This window comes from Saccostrea cucullata, unplaced genomic scaffold, assembly GCF_032062105.1.
Source record: "Saccostrea cucullata isolate Sc308-1 unplaced genomic scaffold, CSIRO_AGI_Scuc_v1 ctg17615, whole genome shotgun sequence".
NCBI lineage: Eukaryota > Metazoa > Mollusca > Bivalvia > Ostreida > Ostreidae > Saccostrea > Saccostrea cuccullata.
The window spans coordinates 1-24,256 of record NW_026928837.1 but is presented as its reverse complement, the minus strand read 5'-3'; the positions used below and the strand labels follow the sequence as shown (position 1 = coordinate 24,256).

Genomic DNA, 24,256 nt, shown 5'->3' with positions numbered 1-24,256 from the left:
TGTTTAGAGACTCTTGCGCATTCCTTAAACATTGAGGGAAAGAGAACAAAGTTGAACCTCGTTACCATGGGACAAGAAAAAGTCCAAGACACTTACGTCATATCAGATTTGGAAGTAAGTGATATTCACGGAGAAAATACATTTGAACTGCCGCCTGTCTTTACGCAGTCTACATTACCAGTGTCCAGAAAGGACGTGATTTCTCCAGAAGACTTAAAAGAATGGCCACATTTCCATGACATTGACTTGAATGTGATTGAGTGTGATGTAGGACTTTTGATTGGTGTCAATGCACCAAAGGCATTAGAGCCGTGGAATGTTATTCCTATTGCAGAAAATGGTCCCTTTGCAGTGAAAACCTTACTAGGCTGGGTCATCAATGGGCCACTGGAAGTGACTCCAAATGACGACAGTAATTTGTGTGTATCTATCAATCGCATTGACGCAATGAGGCTAGAAGAGCAGATTCGTAACCAGTTTAACGACGACTTCAGTGAGAAGACAATTGATGACATACATGAGCCATCCAGAGATGACAGGAAGTTTCTAGATCTTGTATCAAAGTCTATTTGTTTTGAGGATGGACATTATCAAATCGGACTTCCATTTAAGTCAAATGATGTCAGATTACCAAACAACAAGAAGCAAGCTGAACAACGGTTTTCGTCTCTTGTAAAACGATTCAATCGTGATGAAAACTTTCACAGTGAATATTGTGAGTTTATGAACAAGATTATGAACGAAGGATATGCTGTCAAAGTTCCAATTGAAGATGCAGAGCAAGTAGATGGCAAAGTTTGGTACCTGCCACATCATGGAGTGTATCATTCAAAGAAAAAAAAATTGAGAGTGGTGTTTGATTGTGCAGCTAGATTTCAAGGCACATCATTAAATGATCAACTTTTACCTTGACCAAACTTAACTAGTTCACTTGTGGGTACACTATTGAGATTCAGACGAGAGGAGATTGCAGTGATGGGAGACATAGACAGTATGTTTTACCAAGTTCATGTACCAAAACAAGATGCAAGCTTCCTTAGATTTCTGTGGTGGGAAGATGGAGACACAACTAAGAAGATCGTAGAGTATCAGATGGTAGTACACTTGTTTGGCGCATCATCATCGCCTAGTTGTGCTAATTACGCTCTTAGAAAAACTGCTAGAGATTCTGAAGAACTCTTTGATTCTGAGATCATCAACACTGTGTTTAAGAACTTTTATGTTGATGACTGTCTTAAGTCCGTCAAGACTGTTGATTGTGCTATCGACTTAATTAAGGATATACCAAGACTTCTTACTCGGGGAGGATTTCACATTTCAAAGTGGATAAGCAACAACAGAGATGTCATGATGACAATTCCAATCTCAGAGCGAGCAAAAGAAGTCAAGGGCCTCGACTTAGATTATGATGCACTACCGATTGAAAGAGCCTTAGGAGTTCAGTGGTGAATGTAATCAGATGCATTCCGTTTCAACATAGACGTTAATAAGAAACCCCTTACACGAAGAGGAATCTTATCCATGATAAGTAGTGTTTTTGATCCTTTGGGATTTCTGGCACCGTTCGTGCTGAGAGCAAAGAAAATACTTCAGGAGTTAAGTAGAATTCATCTTGGATGGGATGATACCATACCTGAGAAAATTTCTGACCAGTGGAACAGCTGGTTTTGTGACCTACAGAAGTTTTCAGAATTTAGGATAGACAGATGTGTTAAACCTTTTGGATTTGGAACAGTGTGTTCTGCCCAATTGCACCATTTTTCGGACGCCAGTGAAGTTGGTTATGGGGTTGTGTTTTATCTGCGATTGGAAAATGTGAACAACGATGTCCATTGTTCTTTCATAATGGGAAAGTCGCGTGTGGCTCCTTTGAAGCAAACAAGTATCCCAAGACTAGAACTGACAGCAGCAACAGTTGCCGTGCGTACCGATAAAATGCTAAAAGCAGAATTAGACATTCCTATAGACCAAAGTGTTTTCTGGACAGACAGTATGGCTGTGTTACGTTACATTAGAAATGAAACATCAAGATTTCACACATTTGTAGCTAACAGACTTGCTGTTAATCATGAAGGATCAACACCACAGGAATGGAGATATGTTAATACCAAACTCAATCCTGCAGATTATGCTTCAAGAGGACTTTCAGCAAATGAAATAGTGCAGCAAGGACGCTGGATCCAAGCTCCAGAATTTCTATGGACTTCTGTCGATTGTTGGCCAGAAGTACCTACAGAAAATTTGAATGAAACACTAGATGATCCGGAAGTAAAAAAAGCATCAGTAAGAGCATTAGTAGCTGATATACACAAGGTAGAACCAAGTGTTGACCTGATGGGTGTTGAGAAACTTATCAACCATCATTCTTCTTGGTATACGCTAAGGAAAACCGTAGCATGGATTTTGAAGATCCGCAGCAAATTACTTCATCGTATTCAACGAAATAAACTTATTGACAACCCATCATCTAATGAAAAAGCAGGATCCCTACCAGATGTCTCATTTCGCTTCATGACTTACAGAAAGCTGAAATCGCCATTTTGCGTTATGTACAACATGAAAGATTCTGTGATGAACTGAGTACTCTTGCAGAAGGAAACTCGCATGTGAAGCGAAACAGTTATATACAAAAACTCGACCCAGTTTTGGATAAAGATGGACTTTTGCGGGTAGGAGGACGACTTCAGAGAGCCAATATGCCAATTGAATGTAAACATCCTATTATCTTACCCAAGAACCATCACATTTCGACTTTGATTCTCAGACAAATCCATGAAGACTTGAAACATAGCGGTAGAAACCATATGATGGCAGTTTTGAGGGAGAAATATTGGCTAGTTCATGCAGCTTCAGCAATACGTAAACTTGTCTCAAAGTGCACAATATGTCGTCGTCAAGGATCAAGTGTTGGAGAACAAAAGATGGCCAGTTTACCAGAAGATAGACTGATCCCAGATGAACCACCATTCACCAGAGTAGGTGTAGATTATTTTGGACCATTTATCGTGAAGCAAAAGAGAAGTCATGTGAAACGATATGGAGTTCTATTTACATGTTTGACCAGTCGTGCAGTTCATTTAGAAGTAGCAGCATCTCTGGACACCGACTCATACATCAACGCACTACGTCACTTTATTGCTCGCCGAGGTCAAGTTGTCAGGATGCGATCAGACAATGGTACCAACTTTGTAGGAGCTGAGCGGAAGTTAAGGAGTGCCATCAACGAACTGAATGTGTCTCAGATTGAAGATTCTATGCTACAGAAGAATATTGACTGGAAATTTAATCCACCTGCGGGATCTCACCATCGGGGAGTTTGGGAAAGAATAATCAGATCCGTCAGAAAAACCTTGAATAGTGTACTGAAAGAACAGGTTTTGGATGACGAAGGACTCAATACCTTGATGTGCGAAATCGAGTCTATTTTGAATGGAAGACCCATTACCAAATGTTCAGATCAACATGATGACCTGGAGGCCTTAATACCGAACTACTTACTGATAATGAAAGCAAAACCCAACTTTCCTCCTGGTGTTTTTGTGAAAGAACACAACTATTGTAGACGACGCTGGAAGCAGATTCAGTACATGGCAAACCTTTTCTGGAAACGCTGGACGCGTGAATATCTACCCTTACTTCAAGAGAGACAGAAATGGTGTGAAGAAAAAAGAAACTTCACAGTGGGTGATATCATTCTGGTTGTCGATTCTAATGCTCCGAGGAATTCATGGCCTATAGGAATCATTCAAGAAACTTTACCAGGGGCTCGTAACATAAAACTTGCTAAGTTTTTGACTTAAGTAGGGTCGTAAGTACGGTTTAGGCACAATCTTAGGACCTGTCTAAGTACTGCTTAAGTATGTCTTAAACCGTAACATAAAGAGAACTAAGCTAGGTCTAGCTAAGTCAGACTTATGTTAAAAATATTTCACATGAGTCAACCTATATTTTTTGATTTTATATAGATATATTGCAAAATGTGATTGAGTTAGGGTTTTAATTAATTACATGTTAAAGTTGACGTCCTTATATATCGGTTTAAGTTATGTTAGATTAGATTTCGTATTAAAATTATTATTATGTTATAAACTATTTGGAATATTTGAAAACAAATACTGCACGGTCAGAAAGTGGTGAATTGTGGTTCATTGTAAATGTTCACGACAGTTGTTTTATCACCTGAGGTGTTTTCAGTTTACCTCTTGTAACTCTTTTGTTTTGATAAATGTTCACTTACCCTGTTATTATCGCAGACAAGAAAAATAACCGACCGCCTATTCACTTGAAATTGAAACTCTAAAAAGTTCGATACATTTTGAATCCCCGCTATGTATAATGCCATGCATGTCAGAAGCAAAAACTGCAGAAGTTTAATGATATACACATGTACACTTATAATCAAGGCTACAAAACAAAAATTGGGATATTTCTATAACCGAAGTCCTACTAATTTCAGACGTATCCCTAAAATTAAATTTTGTATTTACATGTATGCTAGCCCAGTGCTGTGCTGTGAGTGAAATTGGGATCAGTGATCACACCACCCCCCTCCCAACGACAAAATAAAATTCTTAAATCAGCGTCAAATATAGATAATTATTTTCTTTAATGCATAATATGAATAGAGGAAACTTTAAACATCGAAAGTCAACATTAAATAATTCTAAAAATATGTACAAGAAAGTTAAGATATACTTAAGTCACCTCTACCGGCCGCCTAAGTTTTGCTAAGATTGCCAAAGCTAAGTACGCTTCCAGTTACGGTCTTAAGTTTTAGACTGTACTTAAGTCCTACTTAAGCACGGTCTAAGACTTAAGTAGCCTTTATGTTACGACCCCCTGATGACAAAGGTTTTGTGCGTCAAGTCAGAGTTAAAACTTCAACGAACAGTTTAATACGTCCTGTAGATAAATTGTGTCTTATTCTAGAAATGGATAAATTTCTGCAGAATTTGTATATTTTTTGGACTCTGTTAGGATTATTTTGGAATTTTGTACATTTATGCAGGTATCATGATTTGACAATATTTGTTCTACATGGTAAATTTTTGTCATAGATTTTTTATCAAAACATTGTATGAAAATTGTTTTGAATTCAGCTTTTTGGAAGTAATTGTGTCACTTTGTCCACAATTAGGGGGCTGGGTTGTTATAGCCATTTTACTCATGTTCAAATTTTAGCGCCATTATGTCAGTGTATTACGTCATAAATTTTTGGGTACACATAATATTCTTGAGTACTGCACGAGCAGTGACATTCGCTGGAAGGTATCATTCTCTGGTCTGTACTTTTGTTCAATGCATCTCTGGAAGTGGGGAAAAACTACTTATTCGTAAATTGTATGTTAACGTATGATGAACGTATGATGAAACGTATGATGAATCGTATGATGTCAGTCATGTGATGATGTATTATGGATTGTATGAGAACTTTGACATATGATGAAACCTATGAGCGAATGTTCCTATGAATGAAGTTGAATAAAGACATACGCATTTACAATTTCTCAATCTCTCTCTGGGCATTGAACAGTACATAATATGTGCCTGTTTCGGATTAAGCAGCTTTAAGAAAGACCGAAAACGCATTTCTATACATTCCCTGAAAGCGGTCTTTTGTTCGAAAGTCCTCAGTCCGTAGTACGGTGTCAGGTGTATGAGATTCCGAAAATGTTCATTAAACAACAGACAAACGATAGAAAATCAATATCAGAAACGCGGAACGATAGTATCGTTCTGTCGCTAACATGAATCAGCAATACAAATCAATAACAAACAGCTAACGCGTATTTTTCAAATTTATATTATGTCATTTTTCATCAAACATAACTTTTTGGGGAAAAAACAGAAACTAGAAATCTCTGAAATATTTGTAAAACTTGTTATCACTATCAAAGTAACGGAAACATATTTTCAAATCATCCCTCATGAAAAAATATTCTTTTTTTTTTACAAGAATCAAAAATTGTTATTCAATAGTTTCAGACCAAAACTTTCCTTGTTTCACGACAGAGAACATGTGATTACAGAAAACAACATAAAATCGTCAGTTGACGTATACTCAGTAACCCATTTCAAATTAGAGCCGAAGGCTCAAGTGAGCTTTTCTGATCAAAATTTGTCCGCTGTCTGTCATCGTCGTTGATGTTGGCGTCGTTGTCGTAAACTTTTCACATTTTCATCTTCTCAAGAACCACAGGGCCAATTTCAACCAAACTTGCCACAAAGTATCCTTGGGTGAAGGGAATTTAAGTTTCTTCAAAGGAAGGGTCACGTTCTCTTCCAAGGGGAGATAATTATGAATTAAAGGAAAATGGTATCTTTTTAAAAAGATGAAAGTCATGTGGAAGCATCCTCAGGTAGGGTAGATTCAAGTTTGTTCAAATCATGACCCCTGGGGGTAAGGCGGATCCACAATGAAGGATAAAAGTTTTGCATACGAATATAATGGAAAAAACTCTTCTCCAGAACAGAAAAGTTTTTTTTAGTCAAATTGACATATTAGCATCTGCAAGTAGTGAAAATTTAAATTTAATCAAATAATTGTCCCGCGGGGATTAAAGGGATTACAATCGGAGATCAAGAAATATTTTGAAAAATGTTTAAAAATCTTCTTTTCAAGTATGGCAAAATTACACATGCATACTTAATTGATATAGTGACATTCTCAAGTAATAGAAAATTCACCACCTCCCCCAACAAATATACTTTTCATTCTGAGCTGATTTGTGTTTTTAACTAGCTTATGTGCTCAGGTGAGCAATAAGACCCACTCTTGTGTTAAAATAATCAATTTTTGTTTTTTAAATAATGAACTCTGTTTTGCTTCAAATAAGACACAATCGCTAAATTCCATTTATTTTGAAATGGTCGAGAGTAAGTATGCGTAGCTCTTTGTTCTTGCCATATTATTTAACAATTAAAGGTTTTTAAGGCTCTTAAAGAGAGAACTAAAGTGTTCATAATATACTAGTACAACAAATAAATAAGGATTTTTCTTTCTCTGAAAATAAAAAAAAAAAACTGGAATATTGTTTATTGAATAAAATTGCATGTTCTCTTTAGGGTCTTGTTTCGTCTCCATATTTGCTAATGCTCACGAAATTGCATAGACCTTTTCAATCAAAATTAATTAATCAGATTTCCTGGTTAAATGTATGCGTATTTAAATCTGTTGTTCTTTTCCAAAAAGTGCATCCTCGGGATATTTAAACATGTATAAAAGAGAACTTCATCCAAAGCTTTGAGTCAGTTTCCAGTAAAAGAACCAAGATAAGGTAAATGCAATACCGAAAACTTGATTGTAGAATAGAAATTTTAGTATAGCCAGGGTAGAAAAATTATATTGTATATTCTAAATAATATTATTATAATATCATTTGTTTCTTGAAAAGAAATATCCTATCGATATTTTAAAAGCTGAAATTGGATGTAACTTAGCAAAATGTTTGAACGATTTGATTTAAGAAAATTCTTGACATGTGATTCATTTGAAAATGTCTTCAAGATGTTTGACAAGAAAGTTTGTTTGACAGAAAATTATAATTATGCTTATTTTTAGAGCTAAATTTACTCGAAAGTTGTTTGTATCTGTCGACAAGAAGATAAAGATTCTTAATACAAGCATATTATTGTGTTCTTTCTGAAAGATATTAATTTAGTCCATCTGTTTTTCTCTGCTCTCTATTCAAAAAAGTCACATTGCAGAATATATTTGATAAACTAGAAATTGAAAATGAACATTTCATTTCTTTTCATTTGAATTTTATTTACCAATATAAATCATAACATTTTCCAATCATATATACCTTTAATTCCAGAAAATAAACATTTCATTTCAGAAAATAAAAAAATGGCTGCTGGAAAGATAATCTTAGGTGCATCAGCCATGATTTTCCTGCTTCTTGTATCGAATTGTCCACAGACTGAAGGAGGATTGATCGGAGACTGCTTTGACACTTGGAGTAGTTGTACTCGATGGAGCTATTTTCTCACTGGAAAACTATGGCCCTCCTGTCCACAGCGCTGCAGATGTCTTGGCTACAATACCGGAAGTTGTATAAAGAGGAATTCAAAATGTCCTCTGAGAAAGAAAGCATATCGTTGTGAATGTACAGGAAGGAGAATCGGTCCTAAACCAAGCAAGTGTTGGTTTGAGAAAAAATAAAGAGAAGCAGCTAAAACACCAGTAGTCCATGATGCAACAAGATTACTATTGTTCTTGAAAATAAAAATTATAATGTAATTTTTTTATCACTTTTCTATTAGAAAACTGTTATGGAAAGACATTGAGAACAAATCAGAATAAGTAATTTAAGCATGGGAAGGTGCGTACTAGAAGATGTTTTAGGACAACAATTTTTTCAAATATTTATGTTTTATGACCTGAAAATACAATTTTACTCTGAATCTGGATCTTACTTCATGTACTTGTAGAGTATATCGAGGCCAAATAATGAACGAGCATAAAACAAAACTTTGACTAAAGTTCAACTCGTGAACATAAATAATCTACTCCGAATTCATTTTCATCCGTGGTGGGTCAATGTTCGTGAACAAGCAAAATTTTATTGTTTTATGGGGATTCTACTTCGTTGGTAACTTGTATATTCATAAGATTTATTTAATGTTTGTATTGACAATATAAATTCATGTATTCAGGGAATATAAATTAGTACTATTTTTTGTATTTGTTTGACCGTGAAATTCTCCGAGCTTATCAATACATAACGGTTAATTTAAGGAATCACTGTCTAGTTAGTATAGTATGCCAGGGCATCAACAATAGTGGGAAACAAAGGCTTTGCCTGTTATGCATAAATCATCCCACGTTTCACTCTATCGTTGATGTCCCTGGCATACTATACTAACTAGACAGTGTTTCCTTATATTTACATTTCATTGTGAAATGAAATAAAATTGTAGACTTAGATTTTAAAAATGTAATCTAATAGATTCAAACACGAGGCCTCCGATGTCAATTTCAAAAGTACTCGCCCACCGACGTCAAACACAAAGACAGCCGCACAAGATTTATAATTATTATGCATATTTGGCCCACTTAGCGTAAAAAAACAAGACGCGAACGAAATTTACATGCATGCATATTAGACTTCCTAAGCTAATGACTATCTATTTGCCTAAATTACATTCCAGTAGAATTATCAAGAAATCAAGTCCACTTACTTTCGAAGAGTTATCACCGGTCACGGCAGCCTGGTGGTAGAGAGTTCGCTTCGTGATCGGAAGGCCCGATCTCGATTCTCGTTCGCGGTGCTGCGTCATTCCTGAGACGTTAACAAAGGTAATGACTGTTGCTTCGCCAAGCGCTCGGCACTAGAAGCAAAAGTCACGGGTCTTTCGGATATGACCTTAAAAAACGTAGGTCACGTGTAACGGTAGGCGCTGGCACGATAAAGAATCCTCACTGCTCAATGGCCTCGAGTGCAGAGTACAGGACAATCTGAAAAAAAAATCTCGAGAGGGGCGTTAAACAATATTTACAATCAATCAATCAATCAATCAATCGAAGAGTTATCACAGAATAATTTAATTTTGTTTGTATTCTCGCCTCTCATTGGTTGATTTCAAATAAGGAAAGCAAATTATTTTGTACATTCTGGTTTGGTATAGGGACACACCCCTTTGACAACCTGCTTAATCATCTTATCCATGCAATCCCCTCGTTTCCAGTCCTCGGAATCAATGGGAAATTACAGATTTAATAAAAGTACCATTAACTTCAAACAGTTACTCGATCTCACCTCATGTTAACAAGCATCATGGCTGCTAGATCTATGTATCAGTTATTACCTCCCCTCGCTTCCGATCACTTCCATTACTACAGTTGTATTATTGCACGGTAAATTTGAACGCATAAAAAGCAACACAATTTTACATCCAAAGTTGATTAGTTATTTTAAAATGAAATTATAAGAAATGACTATTATTCTTGGAGTGGAAGCGTGAACATATTTAAACCTCTGTAGCTTTATTAAGAAAAGTTAAGAATCAGTACGTTTACTATATCTTAATATTTATTTACATTGACAATCATTTCACGAAGCATTTATTGTCTTTGAAATTTTTTTTTTATGTGTGCAGTGATTCAATGCCAGAAATATAGCATCGCATCCAACCTTGCCAAAAACCGTTTATGTAACAGATGATTACTGAGTTTTTAGTTTTAGCGCAGACTTTTGGAGGCAGATTAGAAATTGATTTTAAATTGAGCTCCCTTCCTTCCCTTGGTTGTAATATAATAACATGAAATCAAATATTTCCAGTAGAAAAAATACAATGAAATTTTGTTCAAAGCTATATATACACATGAAAATTATTTTGATATAATAATTGATAATACTTTTATCAGAATAGTTTCATGACTGAAATGTATCCACCAAACAGGATTAGTTGAGGAAAACCAAGCTGTTGCAAACGAAAAAATTAAATTCAGTAACGTATTTGTGAAACTAGATAAAAGTGGTATTTTCAATATTTATCAATTTTTGAGAAACATGCATCACAAGTGATCAGCTTGCATCAATAAATAGTAACTAAATTACTAGTACGTCGTCCGTTTTTCTTTCCAAACATTCTTATTTTTTTTTTTAGATCGACTTTGTATTATGCTTGGAAATTATAAAACAAGATAAGATTTCGTTTAAATATATTTATGAATAGAAGGAATGAAAAAAAAATGTTTTGTTCCCAAAGTAATAGTACATTTTTTATAAATCATCTTAAAATTACGTCTTCTTTACTTTATGTCCATATTCAATTATGAAATCACATGGCATCCTACCGACCGGTTACACCCGCCGTGTGCTCCTAGTCATGATCGGAAAATAACTGAAAAATTCGTCGTCAATTCAGTGTATAAACTGGAGGTACTGTGAGCAATAAACTCACTAAATGATACCCCCTCCCATATGAATATAATGGCACTGTCCAAGTTTTGCTATGGGAAACACAAAATATGTGTGGGATCAAAAAATAAAAAAGAAGATGCACAATGGAATTCTGTAAGAAAGATTCTTTCACAGTCTCATCAAATTTCATTCAGTGGTATAAGAGGAGTTGCGGATAAGCGTAACAGGTGGACGGACGGTGGAACGAACAGACAGACGGACGGATATCCTGATTACTAAATACCCTCCCACTTTTCAAGCAGGGGGTATAATAATGGACTTACAATAAGTACGAAAAACGTCACGCAGCATTTTACTGCATGTCATCGTCAACTTCTTTGCATATAGAATTCCATCAGTCTGTATGCTGTTTTAGAAATTAATGGCAACACTTGCAGCTAAAAGTATTATTTAATAACTTTTTGAACTTAAAATCTTTTTGAATATATCAAGACTTCCTAATAAAGGTGGAATACAACAACAACTTTTTATTTTATAGATCTTTGGGTCATCCTTTTTAAACGATGATTTCAGCATTGAAAGGCCGACATTAGCTCTTTTAAATTCTTTGATATTAATTTTGTATTTTTTCAAAGAAAATGAAAATATATATATATTTATGTCCAAATAAGTTCTTTTCGAGTTAAAAGATTGATGTAAATGAATGCATCATATGAATATCTTATAAATTAAGTAAAGGAAGGGCGATTACACATTTTAAATTTTTTTTATAGAAAATTATTCATGAAAATAAAACACATTATTTGTGAATATTTTTTAAACCTATGGTAAAAACACCATAAAACTAGTCACAACATGTTTGTCAATCACATTTGACAGAGAATTTGAAACGAAATTGAGAAACTTTGGAGAAATAATTTTTTTAGTGTTTGGACGTAACCCGATCGAAATTAAACTGGTCTGATCAAAATTAACAGAAAATGAATAAAACTCTAGTTTATTGTTTCTTCAAGTATTTACAATGAAGAAATCCATTTTATTGTCAGCTTGAATAAGTTTTAGCCCTTAATAATACACCTTATCAGACTAGTGTATTTGGACAAATGTAATTTATCGATTTAATTTTCATCGGGACTGGCCAAAATAAAAAAAAATAATTTCTCTAAAATTTGGCTATTTTGTTTCAATTTCTTTTATAAATAAGATTAATGAACATTTTCTCCCGAGTTGTGACTGGTTTTAAGAAGATTTTAGCCACAAGTTGAAAAAAAAATTCAAAAATTATATGTTTTATTTTTCATCAATATTTTTTGTATTTATAAAAATTTGATATTTATACGGCTTTTCTTTATATATCTTATTTGGTATTCATGTGATGCACTCATTTAAAGCAATTTTTTTTTTCAAGAAAGCATCTAATTTGGATGTAAATAATATTTTTAATTTTCTTTGAAAAAATACAAAAAAAACATCAGATGAAATAATTAAGGGCTAATGTTGGCCTTTCAATGCTGAAACCATTGTTTAAAAAAGTTGACTCAAAGATTTATAAAATAAAAAGTTGTTATGGCATTCCTCCTTAAGCACGATTTTATCTAAATTTTAATCTTTATGACGTTTATTCTCTTTGCTCCAATTACAGCCAAGGTAACTCATTTCGGCAGATCGCTTACTTCTTGAAGGTCGTACACCCCTACTAATGTTATTGTGATTTAAATTCATGACACGTGGTTTAGGTTGCTCTATTCAAAGGTTATAGGGTAGAACCGGTTTTATAAATAAAATCGGCAGTAAACATGATATTGCTATAGCCTGTTTCTTTTTAAAAACATGTCCTGTAATAAATATTTCCAGACCTTTGTGAAAGACTTTCATGACTTTCAACAGAAAAAGGGTGACTTAAGGAGGGGTGTTAAAATAACAATATATCTTACACTTTTCGGCGAAAATTAAAACTCACAAGTGACCGATTCCCGAGTAAAAAATGTGCATTATCATCTACACTGACAAACCTTTGTTTGCCTTATATGGATATTGTTATAAATGCGCACAGAGGATCTAACCACGGGCAAATGACCAATCGTTGGATGAATAGCAACGTTTACGCCAAATACATGTTTACATTTTACTTCGAACACGTAGTTCAGGTCAATCTACGATCATGTTTATGGACTGCAAAATAATAATAGATAAGAAAGTATGAAAAATGTTACAGGCGTTTTTAATTCGTTGTTAAATGGAAAATAAATGTTTAATAAAATGTAGTTTGTGTCTCGTTCAGAACACCAGCGCTTCAAAAGTAAGGAAAACGAGCAGCATCTCTTATGCATTTAAATGAACAAAACATTGTTTACGTTCGTGATCACGTGTTCGGCCAGGGAATCCACCTGGCAACTGCATTCACCGATAGTACAACAAAGGATCTAATACAGACGCAAATTCAGCTTTTACAGTATGACTTTCAGGAACCTAGACTTCAGCCGTTTATTTATCAAATGATTTGTTTGTAATTATGAGCATGAAAATAATATTTTAAAAAATGCTTTTCATTTACCATAAGATTTTACTTTCTTCAGTATTCGTAGTAACCCATAATGCAATACTCATTCAGCTGATTGGTCAGTTAAAATCATGCTGGTGCCTCATTTGCTATTCTAACGCCAAAAAATATAGTCCCGGTTCCCATGCAAAAATATTTGCCAAAAATGAAATTTTAATTCATGACTGCAGAAAATTGTATTATAGAGAATAAGTTTGAATGAATGTAAAAGAGATCGATTGATTGAAGTACATTTCTACAGACATTATCAGCTGATTCTAGGGTGGTGAACACTGAAACGCAACATAATTTTTCTGATTACCATGCCTCCACATGCTAGTCACTTCCTAGCCAAATTTCCTTGAATAATTTACCCTATCTCGCTGAAGTCTCGCTAACTCTCGCCAGAGCCACTGCCAGAGCTACTCTGAACTCATCGGGTTTTATAATTTGCAGAACACAGAAAAATAAAAGGTTCCGAACACATTAGTAGGGGTGCGTAGGTTTAAGTTCTACGATGGTCGATATGAGCCGTCAAATTACAAGAGTAGTTCTCATATGTACGCAGAATCAATGGCAAAACGCATGAAGTAGTAACATAAATTTGTACATGTACAAATCTTGAGACAAAATACACTCGAGACTGCTTAACATTCCTTAGATTAATTGTAAGATTATCTGTAAACTTAGAAGGGATAAAATCAAATACTACTACTTCATGCGTTTTGCGATTGATTACATAATATAGCTACTCTTACTTGTATTTTGACGGCTCATATAGGCCACCGTAGAGTTCCGACCGCGATTTACTTTCACTAAGCGCTCGGTACTGTGAGGTGAAAGTTGCGGGTCTTTGGGATAAAACCTTCAGAACCAAGACCCCGTGCCAGGGCAGACGTTGGCACGATAAAGGCTCTTCACTGCCCAATAGCTTTGAGTACCTAATTAAGGCCATAATTTTAAGCCCTTCTCCAGTCTATGGTAACGTCTCTATATGATTGAAAGTTCTCAAACGAGCCTAAAATAACTAGCAATTCATCAATTTAAACTCAAAATCCTGACTCATTAAGATAAATGAAATAAGCCATCTCAAAAGTTCGGGACGGAATGTATAATTCGAGAGTACATCAAATCTTTAAAAAATAGACCTCAAAACATCACAAGTAAGATTAGTGGAGTTATAAATAAAAAAAATTGCTTGGTTTTAGTGAATAAGTATCTTCTAAGTTGGTATTTGTGACCGTTAATGCTGAGTTTTACCGGCGACGCGTAAGCGGAGCCGGTCAAACAGATGTTTTCGGCCGTTAAAATGTAATAATTTGAGTTTGATAATACATGTATATTATCATTTCAAACAAAGAAACATAGTGGGTTCCAGTAAATGTTCAACCAAGTCTCTTTCTTTACTCCTCACTAAGATATTAACAGTAGTGAAGGAGAAACTGTTCAACAATATATTCAAGAAGTGGTGTAAATAAGATGTGTATAATTGAAAATTCTAAGGAACTCTTGGACAATTTGAAATCACACTATTTTACCAAAATCAACAGCTTAAAAATTCCCAATTTTTGACATCAAAAAGATATTGAGTTTCTGATCGACAGTATATATATGTGATTTGCAGACCAGGGGCCCGTTTCACAAATCTTTCTTATGACTAAGATCTGTCTTAAGACCGAAAATTATCGTAAGATTTCGCCGTAGCCGTTTCACAAAACTGTCATATCTTATGATTAGCGTAAGATCTATCATAATCTTAAGACAACTAGATACATGTCTTAAGTCTAAAGTGAAACTTGTGACAGTATGTATTTTGGCTAAAAACCGAAGGATATTTAAAGAAAAGGGTTTTTAGAGAAAGAACAATCCTTTGAACTATATCCGGCCAGTTAGAACAATGACACCCCCCCCCCCCCCCCCTAAAATGCCAAAAAAAATATACGATTGAAAAACTAAAATGTACTTACTTTATGTATTTCCACTTTATTTATTTCAAGACATTTTCTCTAATTGTGCCCCCTCCAAACTGATTTGCACCCCCAAAAACCCCAGATGCTTCTTTGGACTAGTGTATTTTTATGGATTTGATAAGTCCATGATTTTACTTTAATTTATTTTGTTACATTGTGGCAGACAATATATAAAATTTGTATGTTTTATATGTTTATAACTGTGGTGATTTAATTTCAAATTAAACATTTTTTTAAGTCGTGCAAAAAGATGAGGTATCCTTATTAATCTACATTAATGTGTATGACAATTCAATATGCTGTAATATTTGATGCTATATGTACTTGCTTTCTTTATGCTTTTTCTTAATAATATTGAAACCCTAAAATTTTGAATGGAATTTTTTTCTTTTGTTTCTATACTTCATCTGTTAGCATTGTTATTTTGTTTCAGTAGTTGAAAGTTGAAGCGTATTAAAGACTGAAAAAAAAATACGAGTAAGACTTAAATTCTACCACACTTTCTTTTTTATTTGATAAAAATATTTTTCTAAATAATTGAATCAAATTTATTCATAAAATATTTCTGAAATGTAATAAAAAAATAAGATTTTTTGCAGCTAAAATAATGGTGTAGAATGGGGGGGGGGGGTGCTCTTAGTTGTAAGATTTTTTGTGAAAAGGGCTACTGCATCGAATAAATTTTATGAACGAACTTTGAACACAATTTGGTGTTTCAGATGGATTAATTGAAAAAAAAATTTCATTACTTGCAAGGCTTCAGATACAGTAGTAGTTTAAATTAAAAGTTATCACATGCATTTTGTCAAAAACTTCTATTTCCCGAGCAAAAAGACATTAATTTTAACAAATTTTATTAATTTATTATGATGAAATTAACTCAAATTTAATTTTGATGACCCCCTCCCCTTCCCAACACACACATAAAGAACATTACCTTTAATTGATGCGATTATCTTTTTAAGGGTTTATCTGCAAAAGAAACTATATGAGACACATTATTTCAATACTCCAAAGAAAATTTAAGAAAGACCCCGTGAAAACATTCTGATTTCTAAACCAGTTTCTAAATACTTAAACATTTGAAATAGGAAAATTATTTTTCTTCCCAAAAAGGATTATATAAGGAAAACTACCCCTGTTTGTTTGAAGAAATGCCTGGTAACGTACCTCAATTTTTTCTGAGTAAACATGTTTAAGTAGCAATGCTTCAATGACAAAATCTTTGAAAAATCCATCTATTATTTAGGAACGTCTCCTCTGTCCTTAATGCATTAATGTCGCTTTTTATTCGGGATCCTCAATTTTTAAAACATTACCTATATTTGTGTATTTAACTTCCGTGGACATCAAATACGTATACGATCACGACTTATCCCCGTGAGAGGGTTGACCTGTAAGTATAACACAACATTCCACGGGTCAACATCCAGACCGCTGATAAAAGTACACAGTCGTTATCTACGCTGTATGGCGGGCCAGGCAGGCAGTTATTGTCATTCGTAGGTTTATATTTAAATACGATCTTCTATCTGTGTTGTCCTTTCTTAAAACTATGTATTGAGCAAACTCCCATATCAATTTATAAAGTTGCCTGTAAGTGTCTAGACTTTTTGGAAAACTGTCCATTCTGTTAAAGAATGACCAGTTCGTTTTCCATAGAGGAAAGACGGCTAAAACAAAAAAGGTATCGACAACCCTTAAACAGGCAACCCATCTTCATTTCTCATTCTGAATGAAATGTATTTCTATTTGATTTATACAAAGTTATCCTCAAAACTGATATATTAAATGCGCTTTTACTAAGTGAAATATCTTAGCAATATTTTGTGCAGTTTTAAACGTAAGACAAAGTGAATTTAATATTTTATGTCTCTTTCCTGCCCCCTTATAAATGAACATGGACATTCGGGATAAAATGTGCTGAAATTTTGGATAATTTACGAAGTGCATGCTACATTTCTATTCGTTTTATGATGCAATAAAATCATAACAAAATGAGTCGAGGTGTTTTAAAGGCAAGGAATTTACATAATTTTGATTGTGCATGGAGGAGGCAAAATATGTCTGCTACTCAAGCAGACCATGTTTCAGACAGCTGGTGTTTGCAATTTAGACCTTCTACAGATTTGACACAGCCAACGAGCTTTGAAATGAACGAAGCAATCCAATTGGCTAAAAATGTAAACATTCTACCGACATTTTTCGATCGTGTATCCAAACCCAAACTGCTTTACAAAGGAACATATGTGAATTTGAATCACCAAGGATCCTTTAATAAAGACCAAAATCCGGATACCCCTTATGCGCATGTGCTGCTTCAGGTTCATGAGACACATAGGACCGGAATGGACACATTGTTAGGAATTGTGCTAATGCCACGTGGACATTTACTTCCGGTTTCTCTCGTTCGGGAAGCGTTTCTGGGAAGCTTGCTACAGAGGACGGAAGCTTGGATTGTTAAGTGAAAAAAATACTTCGGAATCCCTTTAGTGTTTATACCTATATTTAGCCCTGGTGCTGAACCACGCGACCCAATATCAAATTTCAGAGAAACCATAGATTATAATTCACTAAACTAGGGTGTTATTGCAGGCCGGCCGTTCTATATTTAGAGACGTTTCATGTGAGAAATAAGGGCATTTTTCTTTAAGCTGGGGAGATTTTGAGATATGTATTAGAACATATTTCATGCACTGTCTTTAATGGGTCATAATTCAAATGTGCATCATTTTTCATTAAATAAGTATTATTTATTTCTTGGGGGTGGGGGGATTTTATTGTTACTTTTGTTACTTTGTGAAAAATTATTTCCATTAAACAGTTTTACATGTACATGTTGTTTATTTTCTCTTTCAATTCTGTTCATGATAAAAACGTTCAAATAATGAATAAAATCTATTAGTTAATCAAATTATCTAGTCAACGATATCAGAATATTAAAATAAATAAATTATTACAAAGAAAGAAGTGCTCGATTTATTCGATTGATTATAATTCTATATCTAAAGGTGTCTGCAAAAGTCCTTCCCATTAAGGTACATGTACTTGTAATCCAATCCATATACCATATCATGTTAATAAACATTGGTATCTATCATTCATGCATATGTGAAGTATGAAAGCCATAGCCTAACTGTCCAAACATTTTGGCACGCTGAATTTTTTTAAAAAGTAGATCAAACTCCAAGATCAAAGGGTAAGGTTGTTGATATCCAATGAAAGGTCTTGTCACAAGGATTACATATGTGAAGTATAAAAGCCCTAGCCTCAGCCCTTCAAAAGTCATGGACAATATTTGTTTTTAAAAAGTAGGTCAGACTCTGAGGTCAAGGTCAAAAGTTGTTGGAATCATATAGAAGGACTTTTCTCACGGATTACATATGTGAAATATGAAAGTCATAACCCTTACCATTCAAAAATTATAACCAAGATTACAGTTTTTTAAATAAGTACAGAAATCTCAAAGGTCAAAGTCAAAAGGTTAAAGTTGTTTTAATCTTATGAAAGGTCTTGCAACAGAAAATACATATACTGTAGTATATGAAGTATGAAAGTCCTACTGTCTACCATTCAAAAGTTATGACCGAAATAAAAGTTTAGAATTTTGTGTAAAACTGTGTCAAACTCAGAAGGTGATAAAGTAAGACAATACTATTAATTTCAGAAACAAATCTACATAATTGTGTTAAAGAATCTACTTCATTTTGGCACATGACTTCACAAAACTTGATAATATTTGGATTAGAGCAAAATTTTTTACTCAAATAAACTTTCCTCCGTAGGTTTTATAGCACTACATTCTAAAGTATAATGATATTCTTCTCCTAACTGCAGAAGCTACAAACTTTCATTTCGTTTAGTACCATTCCATCTACCTGTTTCATTTGCAAGGTGGTAATTTGTGGTTCTAAACTTAACAAAAGTTTTTTTTTTCTCTAAATTTAAATGATAACAGTGCAAATACATGTATATTGTTCGCACTCAGAATTGGTTTTAAACAATTCTATAATTTAAAACTTTTCGAAGATTCTTGAAATGTTGTGAAATATGAAAGTCATAGCTCCACTAAATCAAAAGTTATGGGCACGGTTAAAGTTTTAGTGGACAAATAGACGGAGAGGCAGACAAAGAGACAGCTAGACAGACAGAGGGACGGACACAACAAAAACTTTATACCCCCGAAACTTCGTTTACGGGAGCATAAAAAGGAAATTAACACAGGCATGAAGCAACAGGGGGCGGGGGCATTTTTTTCCAAACATTACTTTTTCTATTGAAAATGTACATTGAAGGAAATGCAGTATTGTATGCCAAAAATTGGTACTGAGAGAAGTTGGCCTCTAATACCCCCCCCCCCCAAGAAATAGGATTTTCTAGTTGTTTTTTTTTGGGGGGGGTGGGGGGGGCTTGTCACCCTTCCCAGCTTATAGATAGTTTTCGATTGACCAAGAGTTACTTCCCGTTGGCCGCCATACTGGAGGTCCAAATGATCATATTCCTTCATTGTTCAACCAATTTAAAATTTTTATATTTGCTATTTTGAATTAGAAATCATTACTTTTCTGAAGTATATAAATTTTGGAAGCCTCCTCTATTTAAAAAAAATTATTCATTAAAGATTTTCCACCAAATATTTCTGCTACATCCTCTTAAACTTGGTAAGACAAAGAGGGAAAATCACTGAGTCGACCTCCAATATGGCGGCCAACGGGAGGTAACTTTCGCTAAATTCAGGCCTATCGAAAACTATCTATTAAAAGAAAAATTTTGTCTGGGGCCCCCCCCCCCCCCCGTTTCAAAAACGATGCTTCGTGCCTGTAAGAATGCTCTAGCTGCTGAACTGTAGCTCTCCGAAAAAATATATTGACACACCGGAGAGCTACAGTGCCACCCATTGAAAAAACGGAGAGCTTGTCTACAGTTCTGCAGCTAAGAAATCTGAGATAGTCTAATGGACAGATAACTCTGTAATATCCCGAATGAAGGAGAAAATGGGTTGGAGATCGAGTTGTCTTTCTTTAAATGTCAGTGCGCAAGCTCGTGTAAAGTGAAAAGTGAAAGTGCAACAAGAAGGAAGAATGAAAACATAAACATGGAATTAACGAACATCAGATGTGGATTTACTTGTCTTCTTGTCTTAATTTGTTTTTGTGGAATCGAGAAGGTAAAGTATAAAGTGTTTCCTCAATCTGTGTTATGGAATAATAATAATTAACCATACAAAAGGTAGGCCTATCTCCCATATGTTTATTGTCACCATATAGTCATGGTCAGATGATAGTCAACAGTTCGAGGTGGGAGTTGTTTAATGGCCCCCAGAACCAGTCGATACATGTCATGTCTCCCTCAAGTTGTGCCTTTAAAGCAATTTTATTTACATGAGAGAGTAAGAAAGAGTTTTACTATTTAAATATTGGCAGATTGAGGACAGATTTAAATCAACTAAGATTAACTGTCTTACAGATTAACACACATCAGAAAATCCTCTTTTAATTAAACACTGTTCAACGTGTTAATAATAAAATTCAACTTTGAGTTCTCCTCCTCCCCCCCACCCCATTTTACTTATGTGATGATGTCAAAACAGAAGCGTATGTTAGATCTAAAATACAGATCATCCTGAGACAGTGTCGTTTGACTTAGCACGCAGTCACATGGCTACTAAACATGAGTAAGTTCCACTCTTATTAAAGATCACTTACTGATTAAAACAAAATTTGAAAATGAAACCTTTTCAATATTCTAAAAAAAAATTGAAGAAAAAAAAAAGAATAAAACAAAATGGCTAAAAAATAGTTTGGGTCAGGTGTATTTTCAGAGAGTCGGTAGGCAACTGCAAACATTAACAAATGATTTTTTTTAGGCCCCATGGATAACAATGATTCAAAACTCGATAATCATGTTACATGAAGTAGTAGGTGACTCTAGACTGGGAAAATTTTAAAAATGATCATCTTTGTGAGCAATGGTCATATTACGTCATTAAACAGGACAAATTTTTTTTTTCAAATTTATCTTTTTGTTTGATACTTAACAGTGCTTAAACTTCTTTAATTTGCTTTTTCAATAACACATTTTCCTTGATGTCTTGTCTGAAGTTTGTTTAATTTATAAATATGATCAACATTGTACGACATGTACTCATTTGTAACAGACTAACAGTAGAATATAATTTAAATATTACAGTCATGTTTTGTGTAATCATCCTTTTTTAGGTTGCGTGTGATGGCAATGCTGTGATTTTTGCCAGACAGAATTCCTCTAACAGTGAATGGGGAGACCATTTCTGTGTTCTGTACAATCCATTCTTCCATTCTCTCCCACAAGAGAAGTCAAAAGCTGTAGGTATTATATCATGCATATAAAATGACACAAACAACTATCTACATTTTGCAGTTTTTAAGGATATGACTTGATTTAATTGTTTATTGTAACGTTAATTAATGTCCCTCTTGAGAATTTTTCACTCTTAATTAGACGCCACAACTTTCCGGTTGTGCAAAATTTTTTCGTATACTTGGCACTCGGCATGCTCAGGGCTCCACATTCCACAGTAGAATTTGAACCCACGACAAAAGGAGCAACTCCTTCACTTTGCAACTCTAGACAGATGTTCTAACCACTAGTGTGTCTCACAGTTGACTTTAAGGAAATAAAAAGTTGATTGAATAAATCTAACACAGTGACATAATTTATTCTTCACATCTATACATGTCTGTATAGATTGTACCAAGTGGCAGAGATAAATTACAGGATTTATTTCATTTGGTGTAGCAGTTCACAGCTGAAGAGCTGTGTTCATTAATGCTAGTTCATTATGATGTGCTGCTCTGCTACTACAATGATACTGCTCAAGATTTTTTTTTTCAAAAAATAGTTTTACTAGAGTTTGTTATACATGGACTGTGTCAATAATTGTAATATCTACAAAATGCCTATTAAGCTATATAACACTGTACATTTAGAAGGAAATTATTTAATAGCAATATTGATTTTGTACTAAATCAAACTTGCACCATACAGATGAATTACAATACAGTAAAACAGGCCTATGGAAATATAGTCCTGATGTAATTATTTGATCTAAAGACACTGAATTACATAGGTGTACACAATTATACATAGAAATTGATCAAGTCCTTTTTGAGTTAGCTTGTATTCCTTCTTTTTTTTTTTTATTCAGAAGGCCTATGGCCTGGTGAACTTGTCCCAAGATGAGGGCTGTTTTTCCAGTAGTGTTTACACCAATAAAACTGACGTCAGAGGTAAAATCGTGGCCTTCTCCAGAGGTAATCGAACCTGTACCTTCACAGAGAAAGCCATGATGGCCAAGAAACACGGTGCAGCGGGGATATTGATTGTGTCCGAAAACAAGGTAGGGGTGGGAACCAGGAAACAGGAAGGTGTCTGGGTACCAGATAAATTTCAGACAAAGTATGTGTACATAAGACGGGTACACAGATTCATGACAATCTTTCTGAAAAAACTAATTGTAAATCTCTAACTTGTATATATACATATTTTGTGATCACATGGGTATGTCATGTCTCTCAATCATTCTAACATATTGGAAATGCTCAGTCATGTTAATATAAAACTATGCTTCCAATAGTATTTTTTTCTCAAAATTTACTACACTGTATGAACTCTGTATTCAAGTCGCATTCTAATTTAATTGTACAGACTGTATGATAATTTCCAGATCTACCCCGGGGCCAATCAGACGACACAATCAACATCATCGTAGCCAGCATCAAATCTACAGACTTCTTAGACATTCTGGTAATTATAACATTTTAACTTTTATTTGTTATTTTTTAAAATGTACATGTAGGAGATGCATCAAATAAACATGTCAGTTGATACTGCAAGTGCAAAGCATGCAGATAAATGAATATTTTAGAATTACTTATATTGTCCTTACCCCAAAATTTCGATCCCCCCTTACAATCATCCTTACCCTGATGTTTTGACCACTCCTGCCCTGTACCCTCCTGCAATGATACAGAGCATGGCCAGGAGGAATGTCTCGAAGAAAAGCGACACGTACAGGTTTGTCTTATAAATATAAATTCACTTGACTCATGAACAATGTTACAATGTTGTCACACTTGTTTTGAAAAAATAATTTTATTTAATTCCATGATACTAGCTTCATACGCAGGTTGGTTTGTTTGGAATAAATGTACGTTAACTCATGTTTTGACACGGAAATTAAAATCAATTTATTTATCGATTGTAATCGTGATAAGAAATCCTCCCTTTTAAAATTAAATTTATAATACTTTTTATATATTATATAGCCATGATTTTTCTTGTCATTTATTTAATCATTTGAAGATTGATTATATTTATGACATATTCTTATGAATTAAAAAAAAAGAAAATAACGATTTGTTTGCTTCTTTATCACGTTGGCATGTGCGGTAGGCATCAAAAGCCTGAAAGTTAATTCGATGCTCTGTACGATCTCGAGACAAGGTACACAAGATATACACAACAGCAGCAAACTAAATGTCAATCAAATCAAAGTATCCAATCCTAGGCTTAATTTCAGATGATTGACAGAGGTTCTAAGACCAGGTAAATTTGAAGGAGGTGCTTATTTCCTCCCCCTTTAATTTTATTTTAATATTCTTTTTGTACTAAATATTTCGTGATTGTACGTAAAGAAAAGCATGTTCATTTGCATAAGACAAACCTTTTAATTTTACAGACAGACAGGCGGGTATTATTTTTCAAATTTTCGTTTCTTTTCCATAAAATCAATATATTCACAGGTCTAGCATAAATAAAATTTCTTTACAAAAACAGGTATACATTATTTCAATGAATTCATTAAACTTTGCTTTACATGTATATGCACAATGCTA

At 34.2% G+C, this 24,256-nt stretch overlaps 3 protein-coding genes across 3 annotated transcripts; all 3 read left to right on the top strand.

The window, feature by feature from the left end:
- Positions 1–1,521: 1,521 nt before the first annotated feature.
- Positions 1,522–2,580, top strand: LOC134278888 (uncharacterized). Its single transcript, XM_062761187.1, has one exon. The coding sequence runs from the start codon at positions 1,522–1,524 to the stop codon at positions 2,578–2,580; it is 1,059 nt and encodes a 352-aa protein (XP_062617171.1).
- A 116-nt stretch (positions 2,581–2,696) lies between these two features.
- Positions 2,697–3,800, top strand: LOC134278886 (uncharacterized). Its single transcript, XM_062761185.1, has one exon. The coding sequence runs from the start codon at positions 2,697–2,699 to the stop codon at positions 3,798–3,800; it is 1,104 nt and encodes a 367-aa protein (XP_062617169.1).
- A 16,596-nt stretch (positions 3,801–20,396) lies between these two features.
- Positions 20,397–23,165, top strand: LOC134278887 (signal peptide peptidase-like 2B). The gene is made up of 4 exons (XM_062761186.1): positions 20,397–20,547; positions 21,599–21,724; positions 22,567–22,758; positions 23,086–23,165. Exons 1-4 carry the CDS (start codon positions 20,476–20,478, stop codon positions 23,128–23,130), a joined length of 435 nt encoding a protein of 144 aa, XP_062617170.1. The 5' UTR covers positions 20,397–20,475; the 3' UTR covers positions 23,131–23,165.
- The last annotated feature ends 1,091 nt before the right edge of the window (positions 23,166–24,256 follow it).

Bases quoted from the DNA above. Each gene is read 5' to 3' on its own strand.
- LOC134278888 (XM_062761187.1), top strand. From the start codon at position 1,522: ATGATAAGTAGTGTTTTTGATCCTTTGGGATTTCTGGCACCGTTCGTG.
- LOC134278886 (XM_062761185.1), top strand. From the start codon at position 2,697: ATGCCAATTGAATGTAAACATCCTATTATCTTACCCAAGAACCATCAC.
- LOC134278887 (XM_062761186.1), top strand. From the start codon at position 20,476: ATGGAATTAACGAACATCAGATGTGGATTTACTTGTCTTCTTGTCTTA. The intron at 21,725-22,566 runs GTAGGTATTATA...TTTTTTATTCAG, and splicing joins CACAAGAGAAGTCAAAAGCT to AAGGCCTATGGCCTGGTGAA. The intron at 22,759-23,085 runs GTAGGGGTGGGA...GATAATTTCCAG, and splicing joins TGATTGTGTCCGAAAACAAG to ATCTACCCCGGGGCCAATCA.